Source organism: Sphaeramia orbicularis, chromosome 17 (assembly GCF_902148855.1).
Source record: "Sphaeramia orbicularis chromosome 17, fSphaOr1.1, whole genome shotgun sequence".
NCBI classification, from domain to species: domain Eukaryota; kingdom Metazoa; phylum Chordata; class Actinopteri; order Kurtiformes; family Apogonidae; genus Sphaeramia; species Sphaeramia orbicularis.
In genome coordinates this window covers 16104610-16119555 of record NC_043973.1, presented here as the reverse complement: position 1 = coordinate 16119555, position 14946 = coordinate 16104610, and the positions used below count along the sequence as shown (strand labels likewise).

General features: G+C 35.2%; 1 protein-coding gene across 1 annotated transcript; it reads right to left on the bottom strand.

The window, feature by feature from the left end:
• LOC115437859 (artemin-like) lies at positions 1-8713 on the bottom strand. Its single transcript, XM_030161226.1, has 3 exons — positions 8651-8713; positions 3116-3335; positions 1-797 (listed from the first exon to the last, which is right to left on the bottom strand). Exons 1-3 carry the CDS (start codon positions 8666-8668, stop codon positions 286-288), a joined length of 750 nt encoding a protein of 249 aa, XP_030017086.1. The 5' UTR covers positions 8669-8713; the 3' UTR covers positions 1-285.
• Between the last annotated feature and the right edge of the window lie 6233 nt (positions 8714-14946).

The following is a 14946-nucleotide window of genomic DNA, read 5'->3' as shown; positions in this document are numbered from 1 at the left end:
GACCATCACAGAGACGGTGATGGGATGTTCTTCTCACATAGGGCTCCCCTCAAACACCCCATAGCTACCACATGTATTGATCTAAAGACTGGAATCTCCCTTTAAGGAGAACATCTCAGAGAACCCTCCACAGGATGTCAGTAACGGCCTCCACCTCCACCTCTCGTCCAGTTGGTCCTTCCTCGGTGTGTGTCTCCTCACACAGCGTCCACACTGAGCGTCTTCTCTCCGGCCTGTTCCAGATGGCTGAATCCACCTTGCTTATCCTCCTCCTCCTTTCACGTTTCAGCCCATGCACATGCAGCTGGCGGCAGATAACGACTGGATGGTCCTCCATGTGGTCTGAGCGTCCATGAAGGAAACCGGCTCGTACCGGTCAGGACGGCAGCAGGGGTGGCCGCTGACCTTACGGGCGGTGCGTCGAGGCAGAGACCCGTTCTCCAGCAGCGCCTTGAGTGCCAGGTCATAGTTTGTCCTGGAGGACTGGCAGGAGCCCACGCAAAACTTAAAGAGGACTATCTCATCTGAGTCGAAGCCCAGGCCCAGGTCCCGCACCCTCATCTCTCTTTTCTCCACACGGCAATCCCTGCTGCTCTGCTTGGGCTGTCTGTTTTTACCTTTACCCTTTCTGTCTCCGTTTCCTGCCTCTTCTTCTTCCTCCTTTTCTTTCTTCTTCCTCTTTTTCTTTTTCTTTGCTGATCCCTTGGGTTGAGGGTCTGACGGGTCAGAGGAGCGTGGAGAGCGTCCCACCCAGCGTCTGTTGGGATGGTCGTCTATCTCATCCATCACAAAGGGGTCTGGAAGATACAAGACAGACACTGAGCAGCTGACAGAGGAAATGAGCAAGAAGCACTGGTGGGTTTCAGATCCTTTACGTCAGTAAATGTATTAATACTGTAAATACTCCAATGGAATGTAAAATGAACTCAAACCCTCACTTAACCCTTTCATGCACAGTGGTCACTACAGTGGACAGCTGTTCAACGGTGTTCTCTTGTATATTCATGGATTTTGTTGTTTTAGTTCCATATCAACCAACACAGTGGACACTTATGCATCATCACATACAATGCAATTCCAGTACTGTTCTTGATCAGCCTGATCTGCAGTAACATATTTGAGTGTAAATCAATTGCTAATGGTTATTAGACTATAATTAACAGGGTTTTTTTTTAACAACATTTTTTTGGGGGGGGGCATATCTGAGTAATAACTAGAGACCCAGGGAAGGAAAAGTTTTGTTTTTTTTTTTACATTTGATAATTGTCTTGATTGGAAATAGCATGATGCAACAGTTTTTTCAGATAGATTAAAAAAAATAAAAAATAAAAATATGGAATATCCTTTGCAGTAGACAGCTTTTTTTTTTTTTTTTTTTATAAAACTCTTGTCCCCCACAGAGGACAAAAAGGCATTGCTGGGTCTCAGGAGGCTATAGAATGTTAAAATGTGAGAACAGATTAACAATAAAAAAAAAAAAAGTATTTCATAGTTTTCACACAGTATGTCAGTAAATGCATGGTGTCCAGTTGACTGGACATTTTTGTAACCCCATGAAAAAAAGGTTCATAAAAATAAAAAAATTCAGTCATACTGATTTTTTCATACCTAAAGAGGAATAAAAACACTCAGGAAAAAAAACTCTTGATTAAGGTTCTCATAATTCATGCATGAAAGGGTTAATCTGATCAATCTGACCCGTGGGATGAATTTGTGAAATGTAAAAGTTACACTGAAGATATTAACACTCAGAGATGACTACATTATTTTAGTTCAGGGACCATATACAGTCTCAAGTAGGTCTAACCAGAAAAATACTATCATCATCTATATTATAAAAGCCAAGTGGCCTCTCTCTATGTGTGTGTGTATGTGTGTGTGTGTGTGTGTGTCCGTGGATTCACGCAAAATCCGGAAAGAGCTGACTGCTGCAGTTTTGCATACTTATATATTTTTGGTAAAGGAACAGACTTGCCAAAACAGCAAGTTGATCAAACCAACATTTTGGGAGATATTAGTAATTTTGGAATATAATAGCCTTATAGTCACGTTGTTATGTCCAGAACGCTTTGGCGGTGACTGCTGGACAAATGTGGTACAGCATGCATGAATACACAAAACGCATAAAAACTACCACACCTAGAACCTGTAGTCAATGCACTAGTAATAATCTATAAATAATGACAACTCTTGATTTTTCTCTTTGTTTTAGTCTAAAAAAAAGTGAAGTTACATGGAAATGTTTGCATTTATAAACTATCATTTCACAAAAAATGAATAACCTAAACAAATATGAACAACCTGAGATTTATTAGTAAAAATAAGTGCAATTTTAACAATATTTTGCCTGTCACTAAATGTTTTGTGCAATTGTAGATCCACTGTGATCTGTAAGTTGTAATGTACATGTTTAAATGATAAACTGAGGCAGAATATTGTTAAAATTGCACTGATTTTTCTTAAGAAATTTTAGGTTGTTCATGTTATTTGGATTTTTTAAAAGATAGTTTGAAGCTGTAAACATTTCCATACTGTGATTTTACTTTTTTCACTGTACAAAAATAGCGAAAGGTTTGAAATTGATATTATTTACAGGTTATTATGTTATTATTTTACTGCTTAGGCCCACTTGGGATCATATTGAACTGTATGTAGCCCCTTATCTAAAATGAGTTTGACACCCCTGGTTTACAGTATGATAAATAAATAACGTTCTCTGTCAGAGCAGGTAAAGGAACATTTGATCCTTCAGTTTATCAGACATGTAAAATAACTAGAAAAGAAATAAAAGAAAAGTTATAACCTGAAATGTAGCCTAAGTTTAGTCAGACTTAACTATTGGAGTAGAAGCATAAACGTGCATAAAATAGAAATGCTCTGGTAAAATATAACTGCCCCATATCGGTACAGAAGCACATTAATTAAATAAAACTACCTATAGTATACATATAAGTAAATTATTCCAGAATGTACACAAACTGAGTGCTAAAGTGCACAATCTGTTGTTAAATGAACAATTTAACTCCTGTGTTTGACCAAAAATGACTATAAAATGAATTGTAAATATGCATTATTACAGAGACATAAAGCAGAGCACTGTGCTTTCCTTCAGTACCATAAAGAGCATGCCAAGTAGAGTAAGGGTCACCGTCGTCCTCCTGCTCCTCATCCTCCACCACCTCTGGCAGCGTCACCGGAAGCTCCCGCTCCTCCTGGCCTCCTACCAGGCCCACGCCGTGGCCCGAGTCCGCTCCCACACCTGCCACCCCCCCACCGGCCTTCATATGAGCTCCTCCCACTAGAGGCAGCAGAGAGAAGAGCACCCACAGCAGCACCTTCACAACACAGACGACAAACACAGGAAGGACAACGTAAGGGATTTGTTCTAGTAAGTGTCAATTTAAGGAGTATCTGCAGCTTTAAATGGTACTTTATAATGTGTTCTTTGTCCTTTTAACATCAAATTGTGTTAATTTTATGTTTGTTTGTTTGTTTGTTTGTTTTTTTATATGTATGTGTTTTGTATTTTTTTTTGTATTTGTATTTTGTATTTGTATTTAACTGAAATAAACATTCATTCATTCATTCATTCATTCAGTTCCATTATAAAACCAAACAGAAAAAAATAACTAGCAAGTACTGTTTCTGCGGCTTAATATTCATCTGCGCTACTTTGTAATATTCCATTCCAAATACTATTAAAACTCATTAAATACATTAAGACATTGTAAGTTATTCTGACAGTACACTAATTATGTGTTCAATCTGAAATAGAAAGTAGTACCTACAATTATGATCGATTTTTGTTTGAGCTGCTATAGTCATTTCACATCATCTTATGCAAAACTATGAATATTACACTGTAAAAATACTCCACGACACATAAATAGTTCTGTATTCAAAATCTTATCTCAGCAAGTACTGTATTTCAGTAACATACGGTATATTTAAGTGAAAAGTTAAAGAGTACAATGGTCTCCTTACTTATCATTATTATCCTAATCAATTAATGTATATATTGCATTTTACTGTTGTAGATGTTTAATATTAAGCTCGTTTGATCTATTTTATACACTGATGGTAGTTTAATCTACATTAAAGCATCATATTCTATGAGATCATCATGGGTTTGTAGCATCACCATCCTGTGAGAACCACCTACCCAATACATTTTCCAGTGAATCCAAAAGGGTTTGTAAAGAGTTTATTTAGCTTAAGAAGGATAATTTTTTGAACATACTCCAGAAAACTTCATCCTTCAGTTTATTACAAACTTTACAAATCAATAGAGAACTGAAATCACATCCCATGAGACCTTATTTTGTTAAAAAAAAAAAAAAAAAAAAAAAAAAAGAAAGAAAGAAATTACAGAAAGGGAAAATATGTGAATGTAAAGACTACACCCTGAAACTCCCAGAGGTGATGACATTGAAATTGTCTCTCTCTACAATCTCCTCTGTGTTGTTGAAGATGTTTCTACAGCTTCAACTGGACCAGACAGGGATGATTTTGACATTTTTATCCCACCCCCCCATAGGAGAGGCAAGAGGTATTGTTTTCAGTTTGATTTGTTTCTTTGATTGTTAATACTCTAGCAGCAAAACTATTGGTTGAATTCATATCAAACTGAGTTCATAGATTGCCAGTGACCCAGAATAGATTTGATTACATTTTGGGAAAAGTAGGTCAAAGTTCAATTTTTTTTTTATTAATCTTTAAAATCTTTTTTTCTCCCATTTACTTATGATGGCCGAAATTTCAAATGTCTATAAAACCATTAATTTTGTTTTAATTTACTTCAACTTGGCTCATATATAGAGGCAGTTGATACGCTGACATCCGCACATGCATAGACATGATGACATCAGCTGGATCGATGCCAAAATAAACTACACTACGTGCGAGGGGCGGGGTTTGTTTAATATTCATTCAACTTGATTTTGATGATTGAGGTGTAACGTACCAAGGCAGTGGTCGTTTTGTTGTCATGACATGCATCATGTGCAATGACAGATTCAGTCCATTGACCTGTTTAACTCCTAGGTGTCAAACATGCGGCCCGGGGGCCAAAACTGGCCCGCCAAAGGGTCCAATCAAGCCCACGGGATGAATTAGTGAAATGCAAAAATTACACTGAAGATATTAACAATCAAGTATGTTAAAATTATTTTAGGTCAATTTCATCTGATGTGGGTCAGACCAGTAAAATACTATCATAATAAACTATGAATAATGAAAACTACAAATTTTTCTCTTTGTTTTAGTGTAAAAAAAAAAAGGAAAATTACACAAATTTTAACATTTACAGACTAGCCTTTTACAAAAAAATGTGAAAAACCTGAACAAATATGAACAATCTGAAATGTCTTAAGAGAATTAAGTGTAATTGTACCAATATTCTGTCTGTTATTAAATGTTTTGTGTATTTGTAGATCCACTGTGATCTGTAAGTTGTAATGAACATGTGAAAAAGAGAAGCTAAGGCCAAATAATGGCATAAGTTGTTAAAAATTGCACTTTTCTTCTTGATAAATTTCATTTTAGTCATGGTTGTTCATGTTTTTCTACATTTTTTTAAAGGATAGTTTGTAAGTATAAAAATTTTGATAGTATACAGTAATTTTACTTTTTTTATTCTAAAACATAGAAATTAGACATACACATTTTGGAATTGATATTATTTATGTATTATTGTGTTATTATTTTAATCACCACCGGCCATATGTATGTGGACCCTGAACTAACATAAGTTTGACACCCCTGGTTTAACCCATAAAGAGCTAGAACTATTATTGTGGCAACTTCCTAATTAATTTTTCCTCTAAATATAAACTTTTCTAATGATTTATGACCTATTTATTACAATTTTATCCTCTCATTTTTTGTGAGAATCTTGTATTTTCCTATATTTAGTTTACTGATCATGTGAGATGTTCGGAAAAGTGAAGAATATGCTACTTTTTCTGCAAAATATATCATTAACTGAACGTGAACTGAACTACTGCCATTTGACTCTATGGGTTTTACTGGTGAATCAATGTTGCAGAAGATAACAGTGTTTCAATGTTTACTATGAAGCCTGAACGTCCAAATGAGTCATATCTGAAGATGATGAAAAGCTGAGAAACTGCATTTTACCTGAATTATTAAAATGCTTTGATAGGATTAGTGTTTCAAAAGTTATTAAACAGTTTACATCAGTAGATGTGTTTGGTTGCTTATGACTGTTTAGACCTTTCGGGTTAACACAAAATGTGATGTTTCTTTATATCTTTGCTGCAAATCACAACTTTATTTGTAAAATTATCTTTTCATTTATTTATTTATTTATTTGTTTGTTTGTTTGTTTGTTTGTTTTATTAGGGACAGTGCATATTAATGAACATCTACAACAACTGCAGCTGTAAATATGCCAGATTGCAGCAGCAGTGCTAATTTCCATCTGTAGTCCCTAGGCAGGTGACAGGAAAGACAGCTGACAAAAAGGCAAAACATCATAAAAGACATCATAAAAAGACAGTTGATAAAAAAGGCAAAATATCATAAAAACACACAGAACAACACAGTGAGGATGATCTACTGATGGTCACAGGTTTGGTTTTCCTTCATCCAGTGTTTAAGTTGTGATTTGAAGGAGGCGTATGACTGTGAGTCTCTTATGTTGAGCGGTAAACTGTTCCAATATTCAGTTCCAGTGACTAAAAGTGTAGTTTGACCAAAAGTAGTGGCCCCTCACAGTCTCCTGGAGCTGTAACCCTGGTGACCATCCCACTGACAGAGCGGGGTTTGATAAACTCTGTCATGGGAGGAGGGGCAAGTCCATGCGAGACTTTATATATTAGACAAGCATTTTTAGAATTCACAAAATTATTAAAATTAAGAAATTTATATTTATCTAAAACAGTGCAGTGGTGGAAATTAAATGTTTTTTTTGTCAAATATTTTTTATGGCTTTTTTAAAAAGTGATTCTATGGGTTTGAGTGTTGTGCCAGCAGCAACTGACCAGGAAGTTATAAACTGACATGATGTATGTAAGTGATGACACAACTGAAATGGGATCAAAAAATTGTGTGTGCCTTCCTACTGATCATTGTTTCCCAAAGATCTCATGGGGTACACCACAGGGATGGGACTTCAGCTCTCTATATATTTAAAGATAATATAATACTGCCTTTATTCATGTAAACATGTATTGTAAATATGTGACTGTGTCAATGCAGTTTTGGTCAGGTCTCCCATGAAAAAGAGATTCCTCATCTCAATAGGACCAACCTGGTTAAATAAAGGTTAAATAAAAAAAAAAAAAAAAAGCTACCTGGTTTTCTACAGAAGAGGATTAGGGCCACTGGAAAAAAAAAATAAAAATAAAAAAATGAAGGTCCTATATAATTTTTAAAATTATTATTATGATTGTGACATTTTCTCGTAACAATAATAAAAAAAAAAAATTGGACCCTGTAGAAGCCAATAATGTAATAACGGCCAATAACGTAAATAAATTTACCATTTTAAAATGTAATAAGCCAATAACGTAATATCTGGCCAATAACGTAATAAAAGTCCTGAACCAATAAAGTAATAACTTTTGGTCAATAACGTTATAAATTATTGGCTGGTTATTACGTCATTGGCCTGGTAAAAAAAAATCTTTGCGAATGTAATAACTGAGCCAATAACGTAATAAGTTCTAACGTTATTGGCCAAAAGTTATTATGTTATCGGTTCAGGACTTTTATTATGTTATTGGCCTATTACATTTGAAAAATGGCAAATTTATTACTTTATCGGCCATTATTACGTTATCGGTTGTTATTACATTATTGGCTTCTATAGACCCTCATTTTTTTCTCTCAGTCCTTTCCCAGTCCTCTTCCGTAGTTTTCACTGGAAGAGGATGGAAAAAAATATAATAAACACAAGATGCCAGAGAAATGCTGTGGAAGAAAATGCATAATATTTCCTTCTGAGATGTAGTTCAGTAAATGTTATAGTGTAAATACATATATAGAATGGAGCTGCGTAAAATGGAAAAACTCATGTAAAGTCTTAGTGTCTCAAGTTCACACTAAAGTAAAGAACTTGAGTGAAATTAGACATTTATTTGTGTGAAAAAGCTTTAGCGTTAAAAGGCGTTACAACCATCTGATATGATAAAAACACAATGAGGTGAAGCACCTGGAAGTACATTTACACATGAGCCTTTAGAAGAGCTATGTCTGTACTTTACTTAATCCCTGTTCATCAAACGTAATCTCACTTACTCTTACTAATACTTCAGTCAAATAACTCTGCTTTCTTTCCGCCACAGATCGTGCTTCGTCCACTGGTTTATAATTTAGCAATGAAAGCCTCAGAGCTGACGTGGCTTTATGGAAAGCTCAGGTCTGAACCGTGTGGGAATGGATTTCATTAACAATTTATACCTACACATAACTCATCCTGCGGTTTATAGAGGTCTGTGCTGTGGGAATGACAAATTATCAGTTCTGGTTATTTGCAGACACCGTGGTTTTAAATGAAGAGGATGGCAAATAAGAACAGCAAAGAAAAAAAGAGCAAAATGGAGGATGAAGAGAAGAACAGCAAAGGAGAGAAACAGGAGAGTTTGGAGATAAAGTTTACTGGCTCCAGAGTCTGTTTCTGACAAACCTTGGCTTTCGCTGACATTACAGAGGTAATGTCTTGTCTATCCCTCCTTCGAACCCTCCATCTGGTCCCACCTGGAGACAAAGAGGAAACAAGAGAGGAATGTAAGAAGGAGAACAAGGCTTCACTCTGTCAACTTTCCTCTTCCCAGAACTCTCTTTGAAAAGGTAACATAAACTAAAAGCACAACATGCGGGTGATATGATGTCTGCACATTCAAAGTTGTCCAGATACTGTAAAAAAAACACAGTGCCATGGGCCTCTGAGCAAGCCCACTTGTCACATAAATCACGTCCTCAATGGATAAGGACGGCGTGTTTGTTGCTGCTTCAGTAAAGGAGTCAGTGTTTGCTGCCAGTTAGTGCGGCTAGTGTTGGCTTGTCGGTTCATACATCCATGCAAACAGTCTCAACGCGCTAACAAAAGGCAGCATCTGCGATATACTTGTCAAAGGCATTCTTCAGGGTTACTCCAGTGGCAGAGGTACAAGCGGGGGGGAACCAGGCATGGCGAGAACACTTCGCGGAGGTCCCAGACAAAAACCGCTGAGATGCAGGACAGGTGATAAGAAGTGTCGCAGATGCAGATGTTTATATATACGTGCAGGGTGGAGGCTGAGGAGATGTTCATGTCTCGTAACACCGAGGTTATCAGGTTCCTCTGTGGCCCCCCCGTGTGTGAAGATCATGGGAGGTTAAAATGTCACAGAAAGAAAATGTATTTATACTGACAGTCAGTGAAAACGTCCAGGTCAATAATTTATTCTATTTTGCAATGAAGAGTTTGGGAAGTGTTTGATTTGAAATGTTTCACTTGAAGTGTGCACAGAACTCATTAATGAGTCTTACACTTTCCGAACATTTTTCACTAGGCTTCAGGAAGTGGTCCTTAAGAATCGGGTCAAAGTGCTGTTTTGGGTGGGTGTCAAACTCATATTAGTTCAGGGGCCACGTACAGCCCAAAATGACCTGAAGTGGGCCGGATCATTAAAATAATAATATAAAAATATATAGATATACTCAGTGCCAATGAAAACGCAACACTTGAAGATTCTTATATTTTTTTAAATCGATGAGGATTTTTATTCCATAAGCTCTTTGGAATTAATCATAGGCCATTTCTATACAGTAAAAATAAAAAAATCACATCCAAATTTGTTGACCAAAAATAAGGATGAAGTAAGAAACTCATGGACCCCTAAAACCAAAAGTCACGAAGCGGTCCTGGAGGTGCTGCAGCTCAATGTAGCGATCCTGCTGTGGCGTGGTCACACATGCTCGTCCAGGTCCAGGTCTGTCTGTAGTTGAGCCAGTTTCTTCATGTCTCTGTTGCATCCTGACTATGGTGGACACATTGCATCCAAAACGGCGCGCCACCTGCCGAGCAGAGATTCCGGCCTCCAGGAGCCCCATAGCATGGCATCTGTGGTCACATGTCAGTCTAGGCATCGCTGAGTTATTGCAAATGATTTTGGTGCTTTTCAGCTTGGCTTTATATACAGAACATGACCACTCCTTAACTGACCACAGTTCCTTAAGTTGAGCAGTTCATTGCTGAGCAATGAGAAAAACAAGTCTTATGAATGCAGACAAGTTCATTCAAGCATGACAATAGCTCAACCCGTCTCAGGTTGTTAAGAAATTGTCTGGGATTATCGTATACAGGTGAAACTGAAACATATTGATGCAGCTCAGGAACAATAAAACTCATTCAAGTGTTGTGTTTTCATTGGCACTGAGTGTAATATCGATTCTAAAATTTGCATGTCTAACTCTCTATGTTTTAGAGTGGAAAAAAAAAAGTAAAATTATATTATCAAAATGTTTACATCTACAAATTACCCTTTAAAAAAATGAGAAAACATGAACAGCCATGAACAAAATGAAATTTATTAAGGAAAAAAAAAAGTGAAATTTTAACAATTTATGCCATTATTTGGCCTCAGCTTCTTATTTTCAAATTCATTATAACTTACAGATCACAGTGGATCTACAAATACACAAAACGTGTAAGAACAGGCAGAATATTAGTGCAATTACACTTAATTCTCTTAAGACATTTCAGATTGTTCATATTAGTTCAGGTTATTCACATTTTTTGTACAAGGCTAGTCTGTAAATCTAAACATTTTTGTGTAATTTTACTTTCCACTTTAGATCGAACTGACCTAAAATGATTTTAACATCCTTAATTGTGAATGTCTTCAGTGTAAGTGTTGTATTTCACTAATTCATCCCGCGGGCTGGATTGGACCCTTTGGCGGGCCACTTTTGGCCCCCAGGCCGCATGTTTGACACCCCTGGTTAAAAGGATGGGTTGTGAAGGTTAAATCAAGACGAACGATGGCGAGCCCTCGGCATGGTGCAAGCCGGCATTAGTTATTCAGAAGTTGGGCGTCGATTGAACTGTTCTCATCAAACCATCATGTAAATTCGTTATTAGTTTCATCTCTTGTTATGTTAATTTACTGATCTGTACAGCTTCTACATAATTTCACAGCTTCATAATAAAATTGTTTTTATAAATGTCACCTGGACGTTTTCATTGACTGTCAGTGTATAAGACAAGGTTGAAACTTTGAGTATTATTATTGTGACATAATTGTGAAAAAAATATTGTGGAATAAATGTATACCTTTCATGCAGTGTCTTGTGTTGAATTTATAAGTAAAATTGTGTAGTTTCAGAATATAACATCAAAAAATGTGTAACACTTGTCCTTGTGTGACTTTTTGCATGATGTTTGCTGAAAAGTAGGCAAAAATGACCCTTTTTTAGTGACAAATAATTTGAAAACCCATTTTAATCCGGTTGCTGCTTGCACATTTTCATTGAACTTGCTTCCTTTTAACCTTAGAAGAAGAGCATATGGCAGGGGTGTCAAACTCATTTTAGTTCAGGGGCCACATTCAACTAAATTTGATCTGCAGTGGGCTAAACCAGTAAAAAAAAAAACATAATAATACATAAATAATGTCAACTCCAAACTTTTCTCTATGTTTTAGAGCAAAAAAAGTAAAATTACAATATGAACAGGTTTACATCTACAAACTATCTTTTCAAAAGATGTGAATAACATGAACAAACTGAAAAAATAAGTTTAATTTTAACAATATTCTGCCTCAGTTTATCATTCACACATGTACATTATAACTTATAGATCACAGTGGATCTACAAATACACAAAAAAATTGGTAACAGGCAGAATATTGTTAAAATTGTACTTACTTCTCTTGAGATATTTAGGTTGTTTATATTTGTTCAGGTTATTCACATTTTTTGCAAAATTCTACTTTTAGTGTAAATACATGAAAATATTTAAATTTACAAAGAGAAAAATTTGGAGTTGTCATTATTTATATGTTCTTATGATAGTATTTTACTGAACCCTGCCCACTTTAGGTTGAATTGTTCTGAATGTGGAACCTGAACTAAAAGGATTGTTTATTTCTTAGTGTAATTTTTTGCAATTCACAAATTCATCCCAAGGGCTGGACTGGACCAATTGGCGGGCTGGATTTGGCCTCCGGGCCGCATGTTTGACACCTGTGGCTTATGGTCTGCCCTTTTGAATGAGTATCAGTTTCAGTGATTTCAGTTCAAAGTCAATGACGTCATATCAGCCAGTTCCTCAGAAGACGTCCTGTGACATTTTTGTTTGGATTTTTTGGCTTCGAGGTAAGAATTTGACTTATAATTCTTCATGTAGAGTTGATATTATCATAAATCTGTATGTATTAGACACCATTTTCTTTCTTTTTCTGTTAGGAATAAAGCATTACCCAACAATTAAGTACATTCTAATATTAGATAAGTCAAATCATTACTTTTACTAACCCTACCCCCATCAGTTTTTAGTTTGTGAAAAAAATACATACCATTGTAAAAAAAAACTTGCATTCACTCAATTTTCAATATCTCGCCTCCAAAATTTAATCAATTATGCCCACCTACATGGGCTACAATTAGTTTATATTATTTAGGCCCCTTTAGTTTACTAAAGTGAGATCAAGTTTTATTTACAACCAAATTTTCATATTCGTTTTTGAAACTGCACACCAATTTGTTAGATTTTGACTTGCTCTGTTAATGATGAAGCCAGTTTAACCAGAGATTTTGCATAAATGATTTCAGATTCAAATTCCTGAGAAAATTTGACCCTAAACTGATATATTTTCAGTCCATAACTAAGAACTTGAATTTTTGCCCTTAATGTCACTAAAATGCAACTCAAACCTTGAACCTCGTCATAAGCATGTTAAAAAACTAATTATACATTCTCTCCGTCTTAACTGTACCTTTTCTATCTCTGTCTGCCTTTAGCTTTGCACTTTCTCACGCTAAATCCTATCCTATCCTACTATATAATGCGCGTTGTCCGTCCGATTGATGTTGCAGCACGGGAGGGCATTTGTACGGATTTTCCTCAGCCTTCACAGGCCTGATCACCGCCAAACTCGCCAAATGAATAGAAATATTACCTGACTATCTACTAGGCAAAGTTTTATGTCCATATTCAAATGTTGTGAGGTATTCTGGGTGATTTTAGCCTCTCATGCTATCGTACTATGGCACCACGGGTACAATGCCGCTAGTTACTATACAATTAAAATTATTATCATGAAGTTATTTTTAGAAAACAACAACAAAAAAAAGACAGTTGACCAAAGTTTTGTATAACCAAAAATACCTAAAACTCGAGCTACAATCCTGACCAAAATGAGAATAGTAAGGAAATATAGCACAATAAAAAAAGTGTGACCTAACTCCATTTAAATTCAGAAACTTGTGTAAATTAAGAAAGGTGCAAATTTTCACTTTTGAGAAGCCATAACCTGTAATCTTTAAAATGATTAAAAAAAATTACAATTTATTAATTAATTTATTAAAATTTATTCCACCAATGCTCTGCCAAAAAAAATACTTCTAGCAAAAGTATCATGTATGATACTTATGCGAAAGTCTTTATCTCTTTCATACTTGAATTAATATAAAACTGAGTGGAATCATTACTCCCAAACAAATAATGTGTCTAATTACTCTTTTTTTGAGTGAGATACATACAACATTGACTGTTTGTTTAAACAGAACTTTAACTTTTAGCTTCCTCTTGATGGAGAAATGTGTTGTTAGTTTACATTATACTGACTCTTAATCAGCCCTGAGTATTGTAAAGAGGAGTTGATAACATTATTTATCTTGTTTTTTTTTTTGTTTTGTTTTGTTTTGGTTTTGGGTTTTTTTGTTGTTTTCTATTTTTGTTTTGTTTTTTTCTCTTCTTTTTTGGGGGCTTTAATTGGTTTGAAGGTTTGTTGTATAATCTGTTTGTATATCTTGTGTGTGTGCGGTTCCTTGTGTGTAAGTGCATGTTTATGTAAATGTATAATTTGAAATAAAAAAGACAAAAAAAAGAAACGGACTTTAACGATAAATACATCTTTTAGCATTGTGTCCAAAAACCTCTCTCCATAGAGAAAACATATGATTTATTTAGGAAAGCTTAATCTAAAATGTAACTGTAGTGGATGTTACACATAAGTGTTTATAACAATTATCTTCTACCATTATTATGTGGGAAAAAAATATTAATTAACCCATAAAGACCCAGTGCTACTTTTGTGGCAGTTCCCAAATGCATTTTCCTCTAGATTTAACCTTTCTTAAATGATTTATTATCATTTATTATAATATTATCCTCTGTATTTTGTGTTTTTTTCAGTGAAAGTCATGTATTTTCCTGCATTCAATTTCCTGATCATGTAGATGTTCATGTTAAAGTTTTTTTCTTTTTACGATTGTGTTCTTACTATTGTGTTTTACTACTGTTGTTTTGAAGTTTGTGGATACTGCTGGAACCTGTAAATTTCCCTATAGGATGAATAAAGTATCTATCTATCTATCTGTCTGTCTATCTATCTATCTATCTATCTATCTATCTATCTATCTATCTATCTATCTATCTATCTATCTATCTATCTATCTATCTATCTATCTATGTTCATAAAAGCTCAGATTAAAGTTGAGGGTTATTATGTTAAAAAACAAAAAAAAAAAAAAAAGTGAAAAAAAGTGACCTTTTAAGCAAAGATATTAATAACTGAACATAAAAATAAGTATCTATAACCACTGTCATTTTTCAAACTCCACGGCTTTTACTGGTGAATCAATGTTGTAGAAGATGACAGTGTTTCCATGGTAACTATAGATCCTCTGAATGACCAAATGAGTCACATCTAATGACCATGAAAAGATGACAAACTGCATTTTACACCAATTACTGACATGTTTTGATAGGATTAG

Excerpts from the sequence above, each read along its gene's own strand:
- LOC115437859 (XM_030161226.1), bottom strand. Across the intron at positions 798-3,115 it reads TACTTGGCATGCTCTTTATG|ACCCCTTTGTGATGGATGAG; the intron begins GTACTGAAGGAA and ends TGTATCTTCCAG.